Here is a 22,934-nt window from a genome sequence, read left to right as displayed (position 1 = left end):
TTTTCCATTTGCTTACCATATACACTATTATTCATAAGTTTGAAAAAATCTTTTTCAAAATCGTTTTTAGCTTCTTTTCTAAGTGTTGTATTTTTTTCAATATAATTTTTTAACCATGCTTCTTGTCTACATTTAATACCTCTATGAATTTTAGTTAAAATTACACCATTATTTAAATATTCTTTTAATAATCTTATATCAATTATATAATTTTTCTTTGGTAACAACGTACACATTAATTTTTTAATTTTATCATTTGGTTTACTACCAATCCCTTTATTAATTAAGTCTGTTTGATTTGGTGATAAATCTTCAAATTGTGGAACATAATGATGAGGTGCTGGAGCATAATCATTATAAAAGTTGTGTAATTCCGGAGGAATACTTATATCAACTTCTAATGTATATCCAATATTATTATCATCAAAATCTTTATTTAAAATATTATCAACATTACAAAAATATTTAATTTCATCTTCATTTAACCATTCATGATTACCAACACTTAATTTTTGTGACATGGCCCATCCATATAAATTATTTGCATCTAAATATAAAATATAACTTGTTAATTTTTTAGAATCGTATATACCTTTAAGAGAAGCTTCCTCTTTACTTAATTTATAAACTTGTTCTACAATATCAGCATGTTCCTTTCGGTAACCGTTGACATGGTCAATATGTTCACTCTGTGAACCGTTTCCTTCGGAAATGTAATAATAACAATTATTAGCTTTAGCATAGTTATGTGCAATTTGTGATATTCCACCTCTAGTTCCACTTTCATAAAATTCATACATATCTTGATCTGTTAATAATTCTAATTTTTGTTTGGTTAATTTTAAAGCAGATGAATTACTTAAATGTGGTGAACTTATATAATGTATAGGATCTAAATTATAATTTTTAAAACATTCTTTTCTAAAATTATCAAATACATCACTTAAAAGTATAACATCTAATTTCAAATACCAGTTATGATAGTCTCTAAATGTTTTACAATTAAAATGTTTCCAAAATTTATTTGCAAATTTATAATCGTTAATATTAATATTTCCATTTAATGATGAATTAAAATTTTCAAGATTTGGAAATTCTGTTATACTTAATTTTTTATAATCATCAATAAATTCATATGGATATACACCTTTTCTAAGTAAATAACATTTATTTTTTAATGATAGATTTTTAAAAATATTATTAAAGTTTTCTAAATGATCAAAATTAATAGGTTTTATATTTTTAGTATTACAAACTGAACAAATACTACAAGCATATATTTTATTCTCAGTATTTTTACTAACTTTATAAGATACATAATCCATTTTTCTTATTTTCTTACATGTTACACAATATATATCATTAACATCTAATAAATTTTTAACAGCTTTATCTAATGAAGTATTTATAAATTCCATTGAATCTATAAATCTTAATTCTATTTTTTCGACAACTGTATATAATTCTAAATCTGTTGAATTACAATTACGACAAGTGTTTCTTGTCTTTAAATTATATTGATATTTACATTTTTCATTTTTACATTTTAAATATTTAGTTTCACCTACAATAACTGGTTTTTTAATTTGTTTAAATTTTTCAGTACTCGTTGCTAGAACACTAGTTTCAGTTTCAGGATGAAATTCATCTAAATATTTTAGAAATAATTTTGAATCATAACCTTTTAAATTATGAATAATAATTGGTAAAAATTTTGGCATCTTTAACTTTAGATTACATTTATTACATAAAGCCATTCTATATTTACCAGTTGTATGGTCATGATCCCAACATTTTTTATTTTCTTCAGAAAATGGAATATCACAAATTTCACAATTGTTAGTATTATCAAACTTTAATATCGATTCTTTATCCTGAATTATATTATTCAATTTTCTTACTTCATAATAATCTTTAGCATATTTTATTAAATTATCTAAGAATGATTTCAATAGCACTTTTCTATTAGAAGTATTCTTTGAAATATATTGTTTGTTATAAGTGTTATAAATACCATAACTATTTGGAATGTGTTCATGAAGTAATATTGTATTTTTACATTTGTCAGATTTTTTTTTATTAATTTTTTCCAAAGTACATTCAAAATCAGCATATAAAGTATATGGATGAAATAATTCTGCACCATTAGATTTATATTTTAAAATATTTTCACCCTCTTTAGGTAACTTTATATTTTGTAATAGGTCTATTTATAAGTTCGTGCGGTTTTACAACAGATGGCGTAACTTGATTATTATTCCATCGATCCACATTTCCAAACATTCATTGGAGAGCTACTGTCGTATGGCACAAACGTCAGTATAAGTTTTTTATTTGAAGCGTAAACAACAATATTTTTACCACACTTGAAAATGTCGAATTTCGTGCCAAATAATGTGTTTTTGCGGGGAATTCTTCTTCATTATTTTAATATGAAGAAAAAAGCAGCCGAAAGTCATCGTATCTTGGTGGAAGTTTATGGTGAGCATGCGCTATCTGAGCGAACGTGCCAGAAGTGGTTTGCACGCTTTAAAAGTGGTGATTTTGCCTTGGAAGACGAAGAACGCGAGGGTGCGCCGCCAAAGTTCATGGATACCGAATTGGAGGAATTGCTCGATCAAGATCCGGCTCAAACGCAAGAAGAGGTTGCAAAAACTTTGGGAGTTGATCAATCAACCATTTCCAAACGTTTAAAAGCCATGGGAATGATCCGAAAGGTAGGCCATTGGGTGCCGTATGAATTGAAGCCAAGAGACGTTGAACGCCGTTTTATGGCATGCGAACAACTGCTTCAACGGCACAAAAGAAAGGGTTTTTTGCATCGAATTGTGACTGGCGATGAAAAGTGGGTCCATTACGACAATCCAAAACGTCGGGCAACGTATGGATACCCTGGCCATGCTTCAACATCGACGTCGGCGCAGAATATTCATGGCCTGAAGGTTATGCTGTGTATCTGGTGGGACCAGCTGGGTGTTGTGTATTATGAGCTACTGAAACCGAATGAAACGATTACGGGGGATGTCTACCGACGACAATTGATGCGTTTGAGCCGAGCACTGCGAGAAAAACGGCCGCAATACGCCGATAGACACGACAAAGTTATTTTGCAACATGACAATGCTCGGCCACATGTTGCACAAGTGGTCAAAACATACTTAGAAACGCTCAAATGGGATGTCCTACCCCACCCGCTGTATAGTCGTCTGGACTTGCGCCATCCGATTACTATCTCTTCCGATCGATGCAACATGGCCTGGCTGACCAGCACTTCCGTAATTACGATGAAGTCAAAAAATGGATCGATTCGTGGATTGCGGCAAAACCGACCGAATTTTTCACAAAGGGAATCCGTGAATTGCCAGAAAGATGGGAAAAAGTAGTAGTAAGCGATGGACAATATTTTGAATATTAAATTTGTAACCATTTTACGTCAATAAAGTTTCAAATTTCGAAAAAAAACCGCACGAACTTATTCATAGTCCTATTATTATATTATTATCATCTTTTAATAAATAACATGTTTTTATATGTTCTTCTAATTTATCAGATTTTTCAAAATGTTTAAAACATTTATTACAAATATGTAGATGCTTATCATATTTGTGAATTTTACCACTTAAAAATCCAGATAAATTTTTAATTAATACAAAATGAGATTTGTAATTTTCTTTAGTAATATTTTCTTCTATATATAAAATATTAATATGTTTTCTGAACAATCCATTAACTAAAGAACCAAAAGAATTACTTTTATATATTAATTGAATTTGTTCAGTTGTATCATTTTCTTCTGAATCAAAATGATAAAAATTCATGGTAATATTAAAATAATCTTCTAATTTTTTAACATTTTCTTTACTAACTATAAATGGAAATTCTAAATTTAGATTTTTAAATTTATCATCATTTTCTAAATCTTCAAGATATTTTTTATATTTTGTTGGTCTTTCTGGATGAATTTTTAACACATCTTGATAAATAGAATATAAGATACAATATAAAATACATTTATTATCAGTATTTTTAATATTAACACAATTTCTATTAGTAAATGGAATATATGATCCAGCAAGAATTTGAGACTTATCTCTACTAATATGTGTTTTTACTATTCTAACAAAGCTAGTAGCAGATTTTATTGTACATTTTTCTGAGAATTTATTATTTATTTCCTCTATCATTAAATAAAATTCTTTTGTATAGTTTAATTTATTAACATAATGTATTTCTGATCTATACCAATATTCATATTCTTCAATTTCATTAGTTTTTTTATTAATAGTCGTAAGAATTACCGCTGTTCCTAAAGACACTTTAAAATTACTATATTTTTTAAAACCTTTGAAAAAATATTTGAAACAATTTCTTTTTATTAATTCTAAATGCTTTTCAATATCAAATTCTTCATTATTTGTAAACTCTAAATCAGCAACCATATTGTTAAAACATGAACCATTTAATTGTTTTTCTTGAATATCAATAATATCAAAATCATAATCATCAAAATTTTGAAATATATTTTGAATAACATCATTATTATGCTTTTCTATTAAAACACTTATTATGTTTAATAAACTATTTTTATTTTTATTGTACCAATATTTTGGCAATTGAAAAATATGTTTATTTGCTCTAATATATTTTTTTAAATTTTTTAAATTTTTAGATTTCAATTCTTTAATATTAAATGGATTCATTTTTATTTGGTTGATATTTTTACTTAATTTTTCCTTATTTATATAGAAACATTTTTTTTAAATAAATTAACTTCTCGTCTTTATACAATATAAAATTATAATACTTTAAAGTGTGATGTAAATACCAATTAATTTTATTAAACTTAATTGGATATTAATTTTTATCATTAATTTTTTCATTATTTTCTTTATTATTAATAAATTTAATATGAAATTGAGATTTAAAATGACGTTGTTTATTTGATAAAGTATAATTTACACCACATTCACACTCTATTTTTTTATTTCTACTTGGTAATGTGTTACGATATGCAAATTTTTGATTGTAACATTTTTTACAATACCCCTTATTCAAATTAGAAATATTTGTTTCTTCCAAACATGAAAAACATATTTTTTTACTATTTATAATAGATAAACATATTTTTTCACCATTTACTATTTTATGATATAATCTTTGTTGTTGTTGTATTATTTCACCCATTGTTTCCAATTTATTAACAAATATTTTTTTTAAATTTTATATCAATTTACATTTCTAATATTTAATCTTATACTAATTTTTTCTTTTCTAAAATCAATTAAATTATTATCCTGATCAACAATATAAATAGTTATATTTCTAATAGTATTTGTATTTACTGGATAGTATATTAAATTTTTAGGTATTTCATTTATTTTTTCACCAGGTTTATCATTAATAAAAAATTCATGAATAATATTTGTTTGTTTATTATTTTCATAACTACCTCCTACAATATTACATTTTATTCTAATAGAATTAACATTCATAATATTTACTGGTAAATCAGATGATACTAATGTATTAGGTTGAATAATTTGTTCACTAAATCCTAGTAATGAAGCTATGGAATTTTTTTGTGTAAAATCAATAATATAATTACTTTTAATTTCAACTTTTAATGTTGTCATATTTGGTTTAATAGTAATACCCTTTATTTTCTCTTTTATAAAATTGTTTATATCATTTATTTCATATGAACCAGTTGGAAATGTAATTTTTTTGTTAACACTGTTAATTGTATGTAAATTATCTTGTGAATCATTTCCTTCGAAAATATGTTCACTTTGTGAACCAATGACAGAGTCAACATAATGTAAAATATTATTTTTTAATTTTTCAGATATGTTCGGTATAGAATTATAAGTAGAAAAATTAAGCAAACACATTTCAAAATCATGTTTAACTTCATTTGACTCTGTTGAAATATGTTTATTATCTAAAATTATTGGTTCATCAAAATTACATGAAATTATTGAAGTATTTCCATCTAATGATATAGTCGGCATTATTTAATTAAGTAAAAATTTTAAACATAGATGACCACAAATTATTTCATTTATTTCTTGATCAATATTATTATTAAAAATTACAGTATTTTCATTAGTTTTGAAATATTTTTCTATTAATATTGGTAATTTATTTATAGCAAAGGAATCATAGTAAAAAATATGATTATTATATTTTTTATATGCTACCCAGTGTGTACCATTACCATCATTATTATCTAAATTTATTATTCCACATTCTTTATCTTTTATCTTTTCTGGTAATCTATCTTTCATGAATACACCCCTAAAATTTGCTATATTAAATTTTCTAGCATATTTTTTTAAATCATAATTACTTAATGGTTTAATTGGAATTAATTCAAAATCAAATTTTTTTTAAGTAACATACCATTACCAGATTTTTTAAGTAACATACCATTACCAGATTTTATATTTTTTTCTTCTAATGCTTTATTATGACGTATTTTTTCTTCTAATAATTTATCGTTAGTTTTTTTATCATTATATGCTCTATATAATGTTGTTCCTGCAGTAACTGCAGCTCCTATTGCTGGAATAAGTGGTAATAGTGCTGGTAAAAATCCGCCAATTTTTTCATTATTAAAACTTTGTAACTGAGACATAGATAATTTTAATATAAAAATTTTAAAAGTAGTTTTATTATTATCTAAATGTTTTTTTATTGAATTAATTTGTTTTCTAGTTAATGGTAAATATGTTTCATTCATTACACTTTCTTTAGTTCTTTGTAATTGAATTGGTTCTAATTTTATAGTAATATCTGTTTTATTTTTCATAGCATCATAAACTTGTTTTTGTTGATCCTCATTTAGAGATATTGGATATTTAATATATCGTCCACATTTTGGAATAAAATTAATTTCATTTTCATTTGTATTATGTTCACTTTGTGAACCGTTAACAGAGTCAACATTTATCAATTCTTCAGTTAATGAATTGTGAGTTGTTAAACCCATACCCATTTTTCTTTTAAATTTCATAGCATTAGTAGTTAAATATGCATTTACTTTTTCTGATAAACTAGCATCTTTTGCTGAAACTCTTGACCATGCTTTATCTTCTAAAATTTTATCAGCTTCATGTCTTTTCTTTATATCGTTACTTTTAGAATATGCAATATCATGTTCTTTAGCTGCTTCATCTAATTTATTAATTGGATGTATATCTTTTTCAAGTTTTAATTCAAGATTAGTACCAGGTCCTAAATAATTATATCCTGGAGAATGTAATTCAAATGGAAGATTATTTATAAGATTATTTATAATACCACTACCATAATATCGCACCATTTATTATAATAGAAAATGTGATGTATTTATTTATTTATTTGGATAATTATTAATCATGAACTGAAGGTAAACTTGAAATATCATCATCAACTTTTTTATTAATATTAGACAATTCGTTTTTATTTTTCTTATTTATTTTAGTTACATTCTTTAAAAGTTCCTCTGTTAAACTATTTGATTTAGTCTGTCGAGAATTGTATTCATTTGTCGAGAATTGTCGAGAATTGTCTTCTTTTGTCGAGAATTGTCGAGAATTGTCTTCATTTTTAGTGTTTTTGCCAATAATTTCAATACCAAGTAATTTAAGTCCATTATTAAGAGAATCGCGTGAAATATGATTTTGTTCGCAAAATTTTACTTTAGTTAATTTTAAAGTACTAGCTTGTTCTAAATAATTAATAGCTAAATTTCTTTCTCTAATTTGTTTAAGTTCTTTAGCATTTTTTGGAATATGAATATTTTTTGAATTTCTAAAACTTTTTGTTTTCCCTTGTAGTGATACAAGTGGTGAAACAGTTCTAGTAGAAGGGCTTGGACGATTGTATAAATTAGTTATATTCTTATACATTTTATTAATTTTAATTTATTTATAAAAAAATTTTTTAAAATAATTATATTTTTCTTAGTGTTTCAATATAAAAAAATATTAAAAATTTTTATTATAATAAATGTCGAATATACATACAATTGAAGAATTTAAAACAAATACTGATGTGCCTATCTTGAAATTAAGAGGATCTAGTATAAAACTATTAAATAAAGAAGAAATAGAAAAAGAGGTTAAACAAACACAAGAATTTATTAGGCAACATAAATCTCAGTTTAATAATAGAAGTGGTTTTGTTCAATGTTTAAATGATGCACTTAAAAATAATGATCATGTATGGCATGAATATGCTGTTTGTATTATGAAAAGTGTTAAAAATATTAAAGATTATAATATTGAATTACATTCAGAATCAAATAAAATATTAGTAAATGAATTATTAAATGAGAAAGCTATATTAGAATTTAGTTTAATGAGTTATGAAGAAATTATTGGCAAATTAAATGATGATATGTATGAGTTACAAGTAAATTATGATATTCTTGAATCAGAACATAATAACCTTATAAATAGCATTGAAAATAAAAACGCTGCATTAGCTGAAAAATATAAGAACAATTTTATTAAAAGACAAAAAGCTATTGAAGAATCTAAAACAATGAAGATTGGACTAGTAAATAAAAAAATTACAACACAAAAACTCAATGATTTATTGAAAAGTGTAAGTAAAATGAAATAAAAAAAAAAATATTGTTAATAAATGAATACTTGTGTTAATATTATTCCATATCAAAATGATTGTATATCACAGTTATACATAATTGATGCTAATAATAAATATAATGGAGGATGTAGATGTGTCATAATGGATCCGTCTTTATTAAAATTAATTTCTATTGTAATTTTTATTGTAATTGCAATTCTTATATTTTATGCAATATATTTAGATATACAAAAAAAGGTAATTGAAAATGAATGTAAAAAGATTAACAAAAAAAAAAAATATTAAAAATATTTAGGATTTTTTCTATTGCATTAAATGAATAATTGTAAAAACAATTTTGATAAAAATAATCAATTATCAAAAATAGATTTTATTATTTCAAATGGAATAGATAAAATAATGCAAAATGAATACATTTCAATGGTACTAATTATTATTCTATTAATAATGTTTTTTTATAATTTGATAAGACAATTAAATACAAGACTACAATTATTTTAAACATAGGTTTCGACCTAGTCAAAACATATTAGTAAATTTTTAATAATATTTTTTAGTTAAATAAATGAAAGAAGAAAAAGGTATCGAATCTTATGACTTTTATGAACATTTGCCATCTAATTCTACACTATTAAATGAATATGGAAGACCAATAGAAATAAATATTAATAATCAAGACATTAAAACGTTACCATCAAAAAGTTTACTTAATATTAGAGGTCAAATTATTGCTAAAGATAAAGATGGTAAAATATTAGATAAACTTAATCCTGATAAAATAAATTTTGTGAATAATGGTATAATAAATCTGTTTAGTAAAATTACATATTTTATTAATTCAGTTGAAATTGATAAAATTGAAAATCCTGGAATAACAACAACAATTAAAGGCTTAGCATCATTTTCTAATGATTTATCATTAAATAATGCTGGTTGGCAAATTGTAAATAAAGGTAGTGTTTGTAATAAGAAAGGTTATTTTTCTGTTAGCATTCCATTATGTATATTAATTGGGTTTTTTGATGATTACAAAAATTTCATTTTTAGAATTAATCAAAAATTAGAATTAATAAGATCAAATGATGATACAAATTGTTTAATTATTGATAATAGTTTAAGTGATCATACTTTTTCTATTGATATTAATCAAATTATATGGAGAATGCCTCATGTTAAATTTTCAGTTGAAGTTGATCATGAAATTAATAAAAAAATTTCAAATAATACAAACTTTCAAATGTATTTTAGAAATTGGAGATACTATTGTACTACTGCAATTCCAGCTGTAAAGACTTATACCTGGAATATAACATCATCTAGTGCTAAACCTAGATATTTTCTTATTGCATTTCAAACATCAAGAAATCAGAATAATTATGAAGACAATAGTAAATTTGACCATTGTAATTTAGAAAATGTTGTAGTTAAATTAAATACAAATAGATATCCAAACTATGATATGCAACTATCTATTAATCAAAATAAATTTGATACATTATATAATATGTTTCTAGATTTTAAAAATTCATATTATGGTTCTAGTATAAATAATTTACCAATAGTTAATTGTGATACATTTTTAAAAGAATATCCAATAATATGCATTGATACATCTAAACAGAATGAGGTAATTAAAGAGGCTGCTATTGATATTAAAATTGAATTTAAATGGACAGAAGATTTTCCATCAAATACAGTCATTCACTGTTTAATTATTAGTGATGATAGTTATTCATATAATCCACTAACAAATCAAGTAATGCATGTTTGACTTGTTTTTTTTTAATTTTTATAAAATTTAAATTAACTAAAAATTAATTGAAATAAATATGTAATTAATTATATTAATAGATTAAAAAAATTTGTCTAAAATTCTAAATTATGGATGGTCATTTAAAAGTTACTAAATTAGATAATAAAATTAAATTAACTATTCAAAATTTTGATACTCATAAACCAATAAAAAGATTAAATGAAATATTTCCGAATATTATTAGAGCAATTATTTGTGGACCAAGTAATTGCGGAAAAACAAATGTATTATTAAATATATTATCAAAGATTTATTATTCTGATATAATAATTTGTTCAAAAACTTGCTATCAAGAAAAATATAAATTTTTAGAAGATATGATAATTCAATTCAATAAATTGTGTGTTAAAAATGATTTGGAATCTAAAGATATAAAATGTTTATCAATTCAATCTCTACCAACACCTGAAAATATTAAACCATATTCTGTAATAATATTTGACGATATCTCTACAGAACAACAAGATAATATTGCCAATTATTTTGCTTATGGTAGACACAATAACATTTCTTGTTTTTATTTATGTCAAACATATTCAAAAATACCTAAACAATTGATAAGAGATAATGCAAACTATATAATTTTATTTAAACAAGATAAGACTAATCTGAAACACATATTTAATGATCATTGTAATGATATTGATTATGATATTTTAAAAAATATGTGTATTCAATGTTGGAAAGAACAGTTTGGATTTTTAGTAATAGATAAAGAACAAGAAACAAATGATGGTAGATATAAAAAAATGTTTGAATTTTTCTTTACAATATAAAAAAATGTTTGAATTTTTGTTTGAATAAGATTTTTATTTTTTATTATATCCAGTTATTTTGGAAATCTTTATATTTTTCATTTTTTTCATCAAAAACTATATCTAATATTTTTCTATATTTATATAATCCATCAATGGTTATATCTAAATTTTGCAATTTTTGGTATTGTGTTACCAAAAAGCCTATATAACGTAATTTACAAGCATAGCTTTCGCTTATCTTAAATTTTTTATATATATCTTTCATAGTTGTATATTTACATTTTACACCAATTTTTTTATAACCTTTTTCTAATTGCAATTTTCTTGCATATTCTTCTAAAATTAATCCTATTGTACAATTTATATAAAAAGTATTTTTCTTATTTTGTAATAATAATTTATTAATTTTATATAATTTTGTAATATTATCATCAATACTATCTTTTTGTAAATTTTGTATAAATTCATTATCAATTTTAAAATCTAAACCAACTGGTTTAGATTGGTTTACACGTTTTGATTCCAATAATTCTTTTAAATCGATGAAATCAAATTCTCTTTTATCTTTCTTATAATTTTTTTTATCTTTTTTATCCATAAACATATTATCCAAAAAATTTTTATATTTTTCATTTTTTAATTTTAGGCCATTGCCTTCAAATATATATTTTTCTTTTAGTTGATTAAAAGAAGAAATACGTTTTTCTATACAAAAACTGGTGAAGGTTTCAAGATCTTTAAAAAATTTTTCCCCTTCTTCATCAAATCCATCCTTGCTTTCATCGAAATCCATACTTTCTTCTGAAACAAATAAATAAATTAATAAAAACTTAAAAAATTACAAAAAAAAAAACTTACCAGCCATAGTTATAAAATCTTTTTGTTTTGTTTTTTTTTTGCGTCCACCCTCTTCTAACGCTAAATACATACTGCACTTGTAACCATGTGTTGATGTATAAAAGCTTATCAAATATTATGCTTATCTTGCAGTTTGTGACTCGTATTCAACAGTATTTCATTTTTTTTTGGTTTGTGCTTATGCTTATTCTATTTATAGATTGTGAGCAATGTTGATAAGATCAGCATTGCTTGCTTTGCATACTACTCAGCTGTAATTACATTACTTCAGAATATGATGTTTAGATGAGTTGGTTAAGCAGTTGGAATTATAACAATAATTTTGTTGCAAGTTCAAATCTGACTCAAAGACTCTTGTTTTGAGGAGTTCGTCGTTTTTTTTGAAAGGTACTTTAAAAAATAAATGTATCCTTTTTTGTTTTTTTTTTTGAATAGATTACTTTAAATATTTTGTAATCAATATTTTAACATTTTTTCACTTAATAGACATCGACCCAACACAAAATTTTAACTGTACCAACCTAAATATTGATTACTAGTACATCAAAAATAGATATCTTTAATATCTTAAAAATATTAACTACGAGTAACAATAATTTAGGGTTGGACTCTTCGACCCACATCAAAATTTAAACGTTTATTTTGTGAGATAATATAAGCTAAAAAAATGAGTTAAATGTTAAAAAATGTTAAAATTTTGAGTAACTGTAAGTTAAAAAAATGAGTTAAATGGTAAAAATGTTAAATTTTTGAGTTAAAATGATAAAAATGTTAAAATTTTAACATTTTTGATATTGTCTTGTACCCTGGGATATACATACTACTGTCATTTTATTTGCATTAATCGAGCAAAAAACGTGGTACTGATTTTTCTCTCTTGTGTGGCGCTAAATGCAGAGAAAATGCGGTAAAATCTTAAGCATCATTAAGCCTCTTCATTTCGCCAAGCATTAGCACGTTCCGAGTAGATTGCCTCTTACACCCTTTATTCGGTGTTTTGCTGAGCTGATCCTCCAAATTGTGGCGCTCGTCTCGTTGCTGTCCACAAATGGAGCGACCTACAGTTTTCGCCCACCTTCGTCGTTAAGATTATTACCATAGAAAAAATGCGTAGCAGGCTTTAAAAAAATGTACGCTTTTTATTGACCCAACACATTACCGAGTGAAAAAAATAGCAATAGTTCCAGTGATCGAATTCTGGAAAAATTTACGTCAAAGAAACTCAAGCAGGCCAATCGACGAAATAAGCGATGAAACGATGCAGACGAACATGCATGAGTGCTCTTATATCATTCCTCATACATCGCAAAAATACTACGAGGTGTGTTCAAAAAGAATCGCGAATTTTTAATTTTCGCAGGTTACGTATACTCGAATTTAGATTTTTTTGTGGCGATATGTTAGTACTCATGTCTCTCACTCATGCCGACGAGTTCGGTCATTTTGAATGTTCAGTTAATTGTTGACAGCTGCTTTGCTTGCACGTGTGTCGGCTCGTCTTCGACTTTTATCTATTCAAAAAGATGGATCAAAGAACCTGTATTAAATTTTATGTGCAAAACGAAATTAAGTGCGCGGATGCATTCCGAATGTTGACTGTGTCAGACGGAGAAGCTACTTTGGACCAAAGCAACGTTTATCGGTGGTACAAAATGTTCTCAGAAGGCCGAGAAGATGTGAACGACGAAAAGCGCGCCGGACGCCCGAGCACTTCAACAACAGACGAAAAAACTGATGAAGTGAAGGAAATGGTATTAGCTAATCGTCGGATCACCGTTAGAGAAGTTGCTGAGGACCTAGACATATCGATTGGCTCATGTCATTAGAATTTTTTAATGATTTGAACATGAGACGGGTCGCCGCAAAATTCGTACCAAAACTGCTCAATTTCGAACAAAAGCAGCATCGTATGAACATTGCTAATGAGATGTTGGACTCTGTCCGCGACGTACCAAATTTGCTCCAGAGGGTCATAACTGGTGACGAATCGTGGATTTATGGTTATGACATGGAAACCAAAGCTCAATCATCTCAATGGAAGCTGCCGCACGAACCAAGACCGAAAAAAGCGCACCAAGTTCGGTCGAATGTAAACGTTTTGCTTACCGTTTTCTTCGAATGCAGGGGTGTTGTGCAACGTGAGTTCTTGCCACAGGGTAACACGGACAATAAGGAATATTACTTGCAAGTAATGCGCAATTTGCGCAAAGCAATCCGCCAGAAACGCCCGGATTTGTGGAAGAATAAAAATTGACTCTTGCATCACGATAACGCCCCTGCGCACACATTGTTGCTTGTGCGCGACTTTTTGGTCAAAAACAACACACTAATGATGCCACAGCCACCGTATTCCCCAGATCTGGCCCCCTGTGACTGGTTTCCGAAACTGAAGAGGCCCATGAAAGGACGACGCCACGCTACGATTGACGAGAAGGGGACAAAATAGATATTAATGGAAAAAAAAAACACGAAATTCGCGATATTCTTTGAATACATACCGTGTACTTGTTTACGCAGGTTCTGCTGTGAAGAAGAGGAGCCCATGGAAGACTTAATGACCAATTATGAGGCATTAAATTACAGGAAACACAGAACCCTGGGCTGGTACCTACTAAAGGATGAAGATTAACAAATGTTCCCTCCTAGGGAGCTGGTTCGATTTCAGGCAATACTAAATAATTAAAATGAAGCACTTAGGGGCGCACAATAGATCAATCTGGTCGCGGCTTAAAGACCTTAGCCTAACTCGTACAACCATTATCATTACCATCCGACCGACCGAATTTGTACTTTTTTCAAATAGATATGAAACGTTCCAAACTTTAGGGTTTTCAGTGCTTTGTTATACTATAAACCTTTTCAGCTGCATAAAACGCTGAAAACCATAATACCCAGGCTGCTTAGTAAAGAGTTTAAGCAGTAATGCTTTAAAGGTTCGCCCTGTGTAGGCAACTTGACTTAGAAACTAACCCAGATTTCAAATCACACGATTGTTCTGACTTCTGATGGAGATAACCTGCTTCACTCGACTGTAAAAGTTGGTTTTTTTGTTTTTTGTCTACAACCCAAGTTTCTTCAATACTTAATTATAAATCAATATATAAAATTTTTTTTTTTATTCTGCTTAGATAATCCAAACCTCGCTGACGCATTCGTTTTCCATATATTAATTTGTTTGAGAGCGGTTAGAGAACAATACTGTTATATTATTAGTTTAGCGTAAAAAAAATAAGAAAGCCCCCCAGGATTAAAAGTCTTGCTTCGCCATGGAGGATCAGGAAACCAGGCTTAGAGTTAGGTTCGAGTTACAGGAGGTTGGGACTACATTTTTTAGGAGCATTTCTTCAGCTTATTTTATGCTTACGGTAAGAGTAATTACACTATTGCGCGCCAACTTCAGATTAAAATAAAATCTGTTTTTATTCTAATCAGATATGGAGTATTGAAGTGGAGTATACAATTTTATTTGTTTAATAGTTAATTCATTAATTGCATTACTTTTGGACCTAACTGTACTATGTGTTTTAAAAAAAATACCCATTGCGTATATATCAAACATGTTTTCCTGAGTATAAGCCTTATTTTTTGTATAACTGAATAATTCTCACATTTCTTCCATGGCGAAATAATTGAAAACTTCTTCAATTATGAATATTTACAGTTGTGTAGGTACACATTTGTGCAACACTATGAGCTTCAGTGACAAGGAAAAGAAATTGTATGAAATTCTCTAAATTTTGAGTACTGAATTTATTGCGTATCAAACTCTGTACAGCTGAGAAAGTTTGCTATACAAACAAATGAAAGTTGGAAATCAAAAATCCTTGCACCAGTGACCGTAAAGCCAAAACAAAAAAATTACATGGAGTAATCTGTGAATATTATTTTACAAAGTAAACTAAAATATATTAAAATTTGCTGTATGTGCAAGCAAACATATAATGAAAATTTGTTTGCAACGGAGTTTGACAAAAGTAAAGGCAAATGAATTTGTAGGAAAATGTTATCAGCTATTTGATGTTTAGAAGCAAGATGAATACAAACCTACGATAGTCGCATCACATTTGAATTACAGATTATTTAACATTCATGATAATCAATGACTAATTTATTTTATAACACAGGTTTACAAATAACGTTGGTCCACACATTTCGTTTTTTGAAGTGATACCTCTTAGGCGTCGATGGACGAGCGAGAATGGAGAGTAAAATTTCGAGGCCATGCAACGTTTTGGGCATTTTCGTTCCGCGAGAGAGAAAAAAGATATAACGTAATTTTCCTAAGTTTTTACTTGTGGTTGTTAATTTCTAGTAAGAAATAACACTGCCTACTTATTGGCGCTTGTTTATTGGTGCAAACTTGTAGGAAATATATTTTTGGTGCCTACTGTTTGGGCCGTTTTTTGGTCCCAATTTTTTGGCGTTTTTTTTTTTTTTTGATGCTTACTTTTTGGCGCTTATTTCCGTTTCCTGGCAAGTGCTTGTGCGTACTATAAAGTGCTATCCATTTCGGCGTCGGATTTATTTGTATTGCCTTGCGGTAATTTGTGCCACTGCTGCGATCCTGGAATCGCTGCGTTTGTGCGGGTGATAAACCCTCGGAGTAATGCGCGTTGTTGCCACGATTTGTGTCCGGCGTTTACCTACACCGGTCGACCCTTTTCGGTTTTTTGTAAATTTTATTTATTTGTATTCTCTGCAAACGTTGTGAATTTATTTAGTTATATATTCTTTCTCTCTCTGCCTTGGAAGATTCACTTCGGTTATGTGTAATTTTGTTTTGTCTTTCGAATGCCACCGTTCAATTCGTATGTGAGATTCATTCACTGATTCCGAAGATCGTGTTAATTTTTTTGTATTCCCAAATTTTCGATTTATTTACAATTTACCGTTATTCACAGCGGGATGTTATCTCGCTGTTACTGTGGAACCTAGTCTTAAATGAATCGCTTATTACCATGAGCAAGAAAAGAAAACATAGTTACTTATGAGTGCGATATAGTCATTCTGATGACAGGGAAGTTTCTCGCGACTATCAGCGAGCTCATGCAATCAGCGTTAAGGGCGATCTCTAAGTGGGTGACCTCAAACGGTCTAATGGTTAACCCAGCAGAGACCGAACTAGTTCCGTTCACTAGAAGATATAAGATACCGAATTTTCAGTTACCACTTATAGATAGAGATATATTAGATAGATAACGCTCTCGAATGAACCCTTTCGTGGAAAAGGAACACCGAGGAAAGGAGGAAGAAGGCTTGTAATGCCCTCTTTAATTGTAAGAGGACAGTGGGCGTACAATAAGATCAGCACACCAATTTCGACTTATGGAGCTTTCGTGTGGTGAGTGGCGGTGCAGGCACAATCCTACTTAAAGAATCTTATAAAAGTCCAACCATTAGCTTGTGTAGGAATAACAGGTGTGCTCCGATTGATGCCTCAGGCGGTGCTGGAGGGGATCCTACGGGCCCGACACTCGAAGTGCAACCAATTAAAAATACAGAAGTTTAGTTTAATCAATTCAAAGTAAAAATGTGTGAAAATAGAACTAAATTAAGAATCAATTTACTTTTGCTCTATATGACCACCTTTTGCCTTGAGATGGTCCAGAAACGAATCGCAAGCTGCTCGAATGTATTTTACAGGTATTTTGGGCCTCTCGCGAACAATGGCTTTTTTCAGAGCCTCAAGACTGGCCAACTTTTTAGTTCGGACTTTGCTCTCTAAAATGGCTCAAAGAGAATAATCCATTGGATTTGCATCTGGTGAATTTGCATGCCATTGTGTGGACGTTATGATGTTTGGAATCTTGTTTTTTAGTCATTCTTAGTCCATGGTCTGCCACCGTAATATTTGTCTGCCCACGACTTCAAAGCAACCTACAGAATACTCTCCCGATAATATTTCGCATTTACATTGACGCCAGGTACGATGAAACCGATTGGAGAGCGCCCATCTGTCGCTACAGCGGCCCAAAAATTACCTCTGGCGGGGGCTGCCTCCTGGTGACCAATCGATTACTCAAATTCTCTTATATTAAATAAACCCTATCGTTTTTTTCTCGTCAGAAAACACATTGTTCGGAAGCTGCTTCGCTCTCTCAAGTCCGATTTGTTGCTGCTTTGGTGTGAGATCATGCGCCTTTTGGATGTTGAAAGGCTTGACTTTAACATCATTTTTCAGTATGCGACGGTTGCTACGGTCAGATATTTTCAGTTCTTTTGCCATTTGATTGGCACTTCGTCGGGGTTTTCCTCAAGTCGCTTCTTCACTTTTTGAACCATGAGTTTACTCTGAACAATTATCCTTAAATTGCTCATTTAGACTCCCAGACCGATGCGGCGCCTTCGAAGCTGAGATCTACGCTATAGAAAAACCAGCAAAAACGATAAGACTAATGGATTTACCTCCAGCAAACCTTACTTATTTTAGTTGATAGTCACGCAGCGATCAAGACACTGGCCTCAATGTACATCAATTCAAGATGTGTAAAAAATGCTGGAGGTTACTCTCGCTCATCCAACCACACAACCCCACACTTTGTTGGGTTCTCAGCCACTCTGGAGTGCAGGTAAATGAAAGAGCGGTTGAGTATGCAAGGATAGTCTCTGAGCTGGACTTTCAGCGAGTAGTAGAGAGCATAAATATTCCTCTAAACGAGTTATACAATGCGATTGACTTGAGCGTAACCGCGAAAACCAATAGACGTTGGTCTCTGACTACTATCTACAGGGTCTCCAAAGCGCTCTGACCAAAACTGAATCTTAAAAGGACAAGACGTCTGCTTGGATTCAACAGATCAAGTACCAGCGTCCTCACAGGTGTTTTAACGGATCTCTATTGGCACCCTTGGGTGTAGCTTACAATGACTTCTGCCGGAGCTGTGGAGATTAAGAAGAAATTGAGTCGACAAAACACCTGTTATGTGAATGGCCTACACTTCAAAGAAGCCGTGCCAAATATCTTGACGATTATTTCCTTGAGGACCTAGGAAATTTGCAAAACGTAACACTAGTTACCTTCTTAAAAAGATCTAAGTGGCTTAAGCAACTCAGTTAGGGGTAGGAAAACAAATGCAGGTATCACAGGGGGCCTTAGGGCCACCGAGTGTCTCGTGTTAAACAAGCAACCTGACTAACCCAACCTAACCTACCGTTACTCAGCTAAAAGTCAAGAGTAGGTCCACTTAATCACGCACATCCTAGGAATGAGCTCAACAACTTTAATATTGATTATGGCTTAAGGACAATGAAATTCTCCATATGCCACACATACCTCACTTTTCGATAGATCTAATAGTTTCTGGGAAATTGATTAATCATTTTATAAAACAAATTTAAAAAAATTTAAACAAACAAAAGTATTAATTAAAGCGAATTAAATTTTCCGTCTTTCATTCATAGTCAATAAAATTAAAAGTTTTCAAGATATTTATAAAATTTGAAAGGAAAAATTTTCACACATAGAGCCCGCAAAAAATGATAGCACCGGCACATTTTTACCTGTTTTGGCTATTTTTCTTTATTTTTTGAGCGCTCATTATTATTTTGTGAAAGCTCACTGCCTAACAAAAGCCATATAAATTCAGGATCCGAGTTTTGGGCAAAAAATTTAAAAATTCCACAAGCATTTCATCTCAATTCCTTGGTTTCTAATTCGACTCTCTAGAAAGATTTTTGGAATACATTTTTATGGCTTATGCAATTTTAGGATAACAAAGTTCAAGTTTGAAGTAGCTAAAAATCTCATTGATTTTTGATAACTTTGTACAATAGGAGAGCTCAACAGTTTTATGTCGTCTCCGAGTAGCAGATGGTTTTTATGGGAAACCTTTTCAAGTCAAAATTTCACTGGCTTGCCATTGCCTCTTGCGAAGTGACCAATCTCGTTTCACGTACGCAGTGAGTCTTAGACTCACTGGTCGAAATGTTAAAGCTCTTTTGGCTACACTGCAATTTTATTATACGATTGATCCCCTCTTAATAATAATAATAATAATAATGATCAAATAATAATCTCTTCCACCTCACCTTTTCAAAGTAATTTATTGAAACGTCCTCACCTGGCCGCCTTTCACTGGCGTCTGCCGGGAATTTTGAAATTATGTCCGCTATTCGAATTCACATACATACATACACATACATTTGTATATCTAGTGTTTGTGCCACCTACCAAATTCATTAAAATTAAGCTTACTAACAGCAACACCTCACCATCCATAATTTCCCTCACTCCTCTTCCCAACCACATCGGACTCTATGGAGTTGATTATTCTGTTGACCCAGGTGCACTTGCATTCTCAATGCTTTGAAAGTTTCGTTATTTTTGTTGTTGTTTTCGCACTTTTGCAACTTCCGGCATTCATTAACGTTTAATTTCACTAATGCCGGCGGCCACCGAACACGCTGACCACAAGCATAACCACAACTGCGGCGGCTATAAGGCAATATATGGTGAATTCCTTTGACGGGCATTTGCAATTGCCGCCACGGGACAGTATGCAATGTTTGAAAATTCTGTATACTCGTATAGTGCTTGGAATACTTTCAAAATATTTTTTTTTTCTTTTTTGAACATTCGACCACATAAATTCGAATGATTCATTGGCTTGATGCTGTATTTATATATTTTATATTATAATTAGTGGGGTAGGTGCATATTTAACTAAATACACAGTGGCGAGCATAACTGAGTGCATGGCGGATTTTTTTTTTAATTTACTACGTTGGAATGAGCTAAATCTTTTAGTTTTATTTTTTGTTGTTGTTGTTTTGAATATTGTTCATGCTTTTAGCAAAACCCATGTAAATCAAACTTCAGGCACAACAAATTTTCATATAAATTTTCAACTTTTTAATCTGAAATGGGAAAATTTTTGACTATGTAATTAAAAACAAAAACGTTTTATGCGGCTAAAAAATCCCGAAATTAAATTTGTTTTAGGTTTTACTCTCACCAGGTCCTTAGGTTCTTAATATCGTGAAGAAAAAGTGCAAAAAAAAAAAACATTGACCCAAACAAATACTTAAAATCCACTACGCGGAAGAAAATTCCGAGCATTAACCTTAATATTAGGCGACTAAGTAATAATTGATCGCCGCCGTAGCCGAATGGGTTGGTGCGTGATTACCATTCGGAATTCACAGAGAGGTCGTTGGTTCGAATCTCGGTGAAAGCAAAATTAATAAAAACATTTTTCTAATAGCGGTCGCCCTCGGCAGGCAATGGCAAACCTCCGAGTGTATTTCTGCCATGAAAAAGCTCCTCATAAAAATATCTGCCGTTCGGAATCGGCTTGAAACTGTAGGTCCCTCCATTTGTGGAACAACATCAAGACGCACACCACAAATAGGAGGAGGAGCTCGGCCAAACACCTAACAGAAGTGTACGCGCCAATTATTTATTTTATTTTATTTTAAGTAATAATTGAACAAAAGTATGTTTGTTATATGAGGGCATGTTTTACAAGGTGGCGCAAAACATAATTCCCCCTATCCGAAGATTTATAATCTTTGCGAATTGTACTCAATCGTCGTACGTCAAACATATTTAAAAGAGCTGAACCAGTGAGCTGATAAATACATAAAAACATACAGCTTGCATTTAGCTAAAAAGTGTTAAGAATTCAAGTACAAAAAGTTTCTGCGATGTTTACTTTTATTTTTTAAAATGTTAGATAAAGTTTTCAAAATTTCAAAAAAAAAAATTAAAATCAAAGAAACGAACAATGAAATGAAGTAGAAGAAAATGTCAACTTAAATAACAAAAAAAAGTATAAAAAATAAACTGAAATAAATTAAAATTAAGAAAAAAGTTTAATTAAAAATAAACCAAAATCAAAAATAAATTACAATTAAAATTAAAAACAAACTAAAATTAAAAGTAGATAAAATTAAAAACAAAAATGAAGTAAAACTAAAAAAAAACTGAATTAAAATCAAACAAATAATAAAACCAATTTGAAAAAAAAAGTTTAAACTCTAATGAAAAAATATAATTTCTTAAAAACAGACTAAAATAAAATAAATTAATAATTAAAAAAATTTTATTAAAATAACCCAAAATTAAAACTTTAATTAACAAAAACTTAAACTAAAATTTACTTGAACTAAAAATAAAAATAAAATATATTTGCAAAAAAATTAATATAAAAAATAAATAGTTATTTAAAAAGGAACCAAAATATAATATTAAGTTACAACTAAAAAATGTTTACTAAAATTAAAAATAAACTAAATTTAAAATTAAAAGCAAACTATAATTAAAAATAAAACTAAACTAACTTAAATTAAAAACTAAACAAAATTTTATTAAAAATAAAATTAAATTAACTTTTAAAATAAAAACAAACTAAAAATGAAAGTAGTTAAAATTAAAAATAGAAATAAACTAAAATTTCAAAACAAAAAAAAACGAAAATTAAGTAAAAAAAATGTAAAAAAAATTGTATTAAAAAAATATTTAAAAATAAACTAAAATTTAAAAGAAACGAAGCTTGAAAATAGAAATAAACTAAAATTACTAACATTAAAAAAATTAAAACCTCAATTACAAAAAAAAAATTATTTAAAAATAAACTGTAATAAAATAAATCAAATTAACAACTATACTATACAACTGTATTAAAAATAAGCTAAAATTAAAAATAAATTAAAATTAAAAACAAAGCTCATGGGGATTACTTTGAACGGGACAAAATAGATATTAATGAATAAGTAAATAATACTTGAAAAAAACACAAAATTCGCAATACTTTTTTAACACACCTCGTGTTCTCAGTGAAGCGCGAGTCGTTGAAGACAAAGAAAACAATTAACTGAATATACCTAACATAGCTATATGCGGGTATGGTAATTCAAACCAGGGTGTGAGTTCCATATAATTTTTTTATCTTTATGAAGGGTTGTCAGAA

The 22,934-nt window shown here is 28.9% G+C and overlaps 1 protein-coding gene across 1 annotated transcript; it reads right to left on the bottom strand.

Moving 5' to 3' along the window:
• Positions 1-11,105: 11,105 nt before the first annotated feature.
• Positions 11,106-12,826, bottom strand: LOC128857790 (uncharacterized). The gene is made up of 2 exons (XM_054093551.1): positions 12,025-12,826; positions 11,106-11,967 (listed from the first exon to the last, which is right to left on the bottom strand). Exons 1-2 carry the CDS (start codon positions 12,092-12,094, stop codon positions 11,228-11,230), a joined length of 810 nt encoding a protein of 269 aa, XP_053949526.1. The 5' UTR covers positions 12,095-12,826; the 3' UTR covers positions 11,106-11,227.
• Positions 12,827-22,934: the final 10,108 nt, after the last annotated feature.

This window comes from Anastrepha ludens, chromosome 2 (genome assembly GCF_028408465.1).
Source record: "Anastrepha ludens isolate Willacy chromosome 2, idAnaLude1.1, whole genome shotgun sequence".
Taxonomy (NCBI): Eukaryota; Metazoa; Arthropoda; class Insecta; order Diptera; family Tephritidae; genus Anastrepha; species Anastrepha ludens.
Note: the sequence above shows the minus strand (reverse complement) of the source record. Positions and strands in the feature narration are given on the sequence as shown.

Coding starts and splice junctions, on each gene's coding strand:
- LOC128857790 (XM_054093551.1), bottom strand. CDS start 12,094: ATGTATTTAGCGTTAGAAGAGGGTGGACGCAAAAAAAAAACAAAACAA. Junction 11,968..12,024: donor AGATTTTATAACTATGGCTG/GTAAGTTTTTTT, acceptor TATTTGTTTCAG/AAGAAAGTATGGATTTCGAT.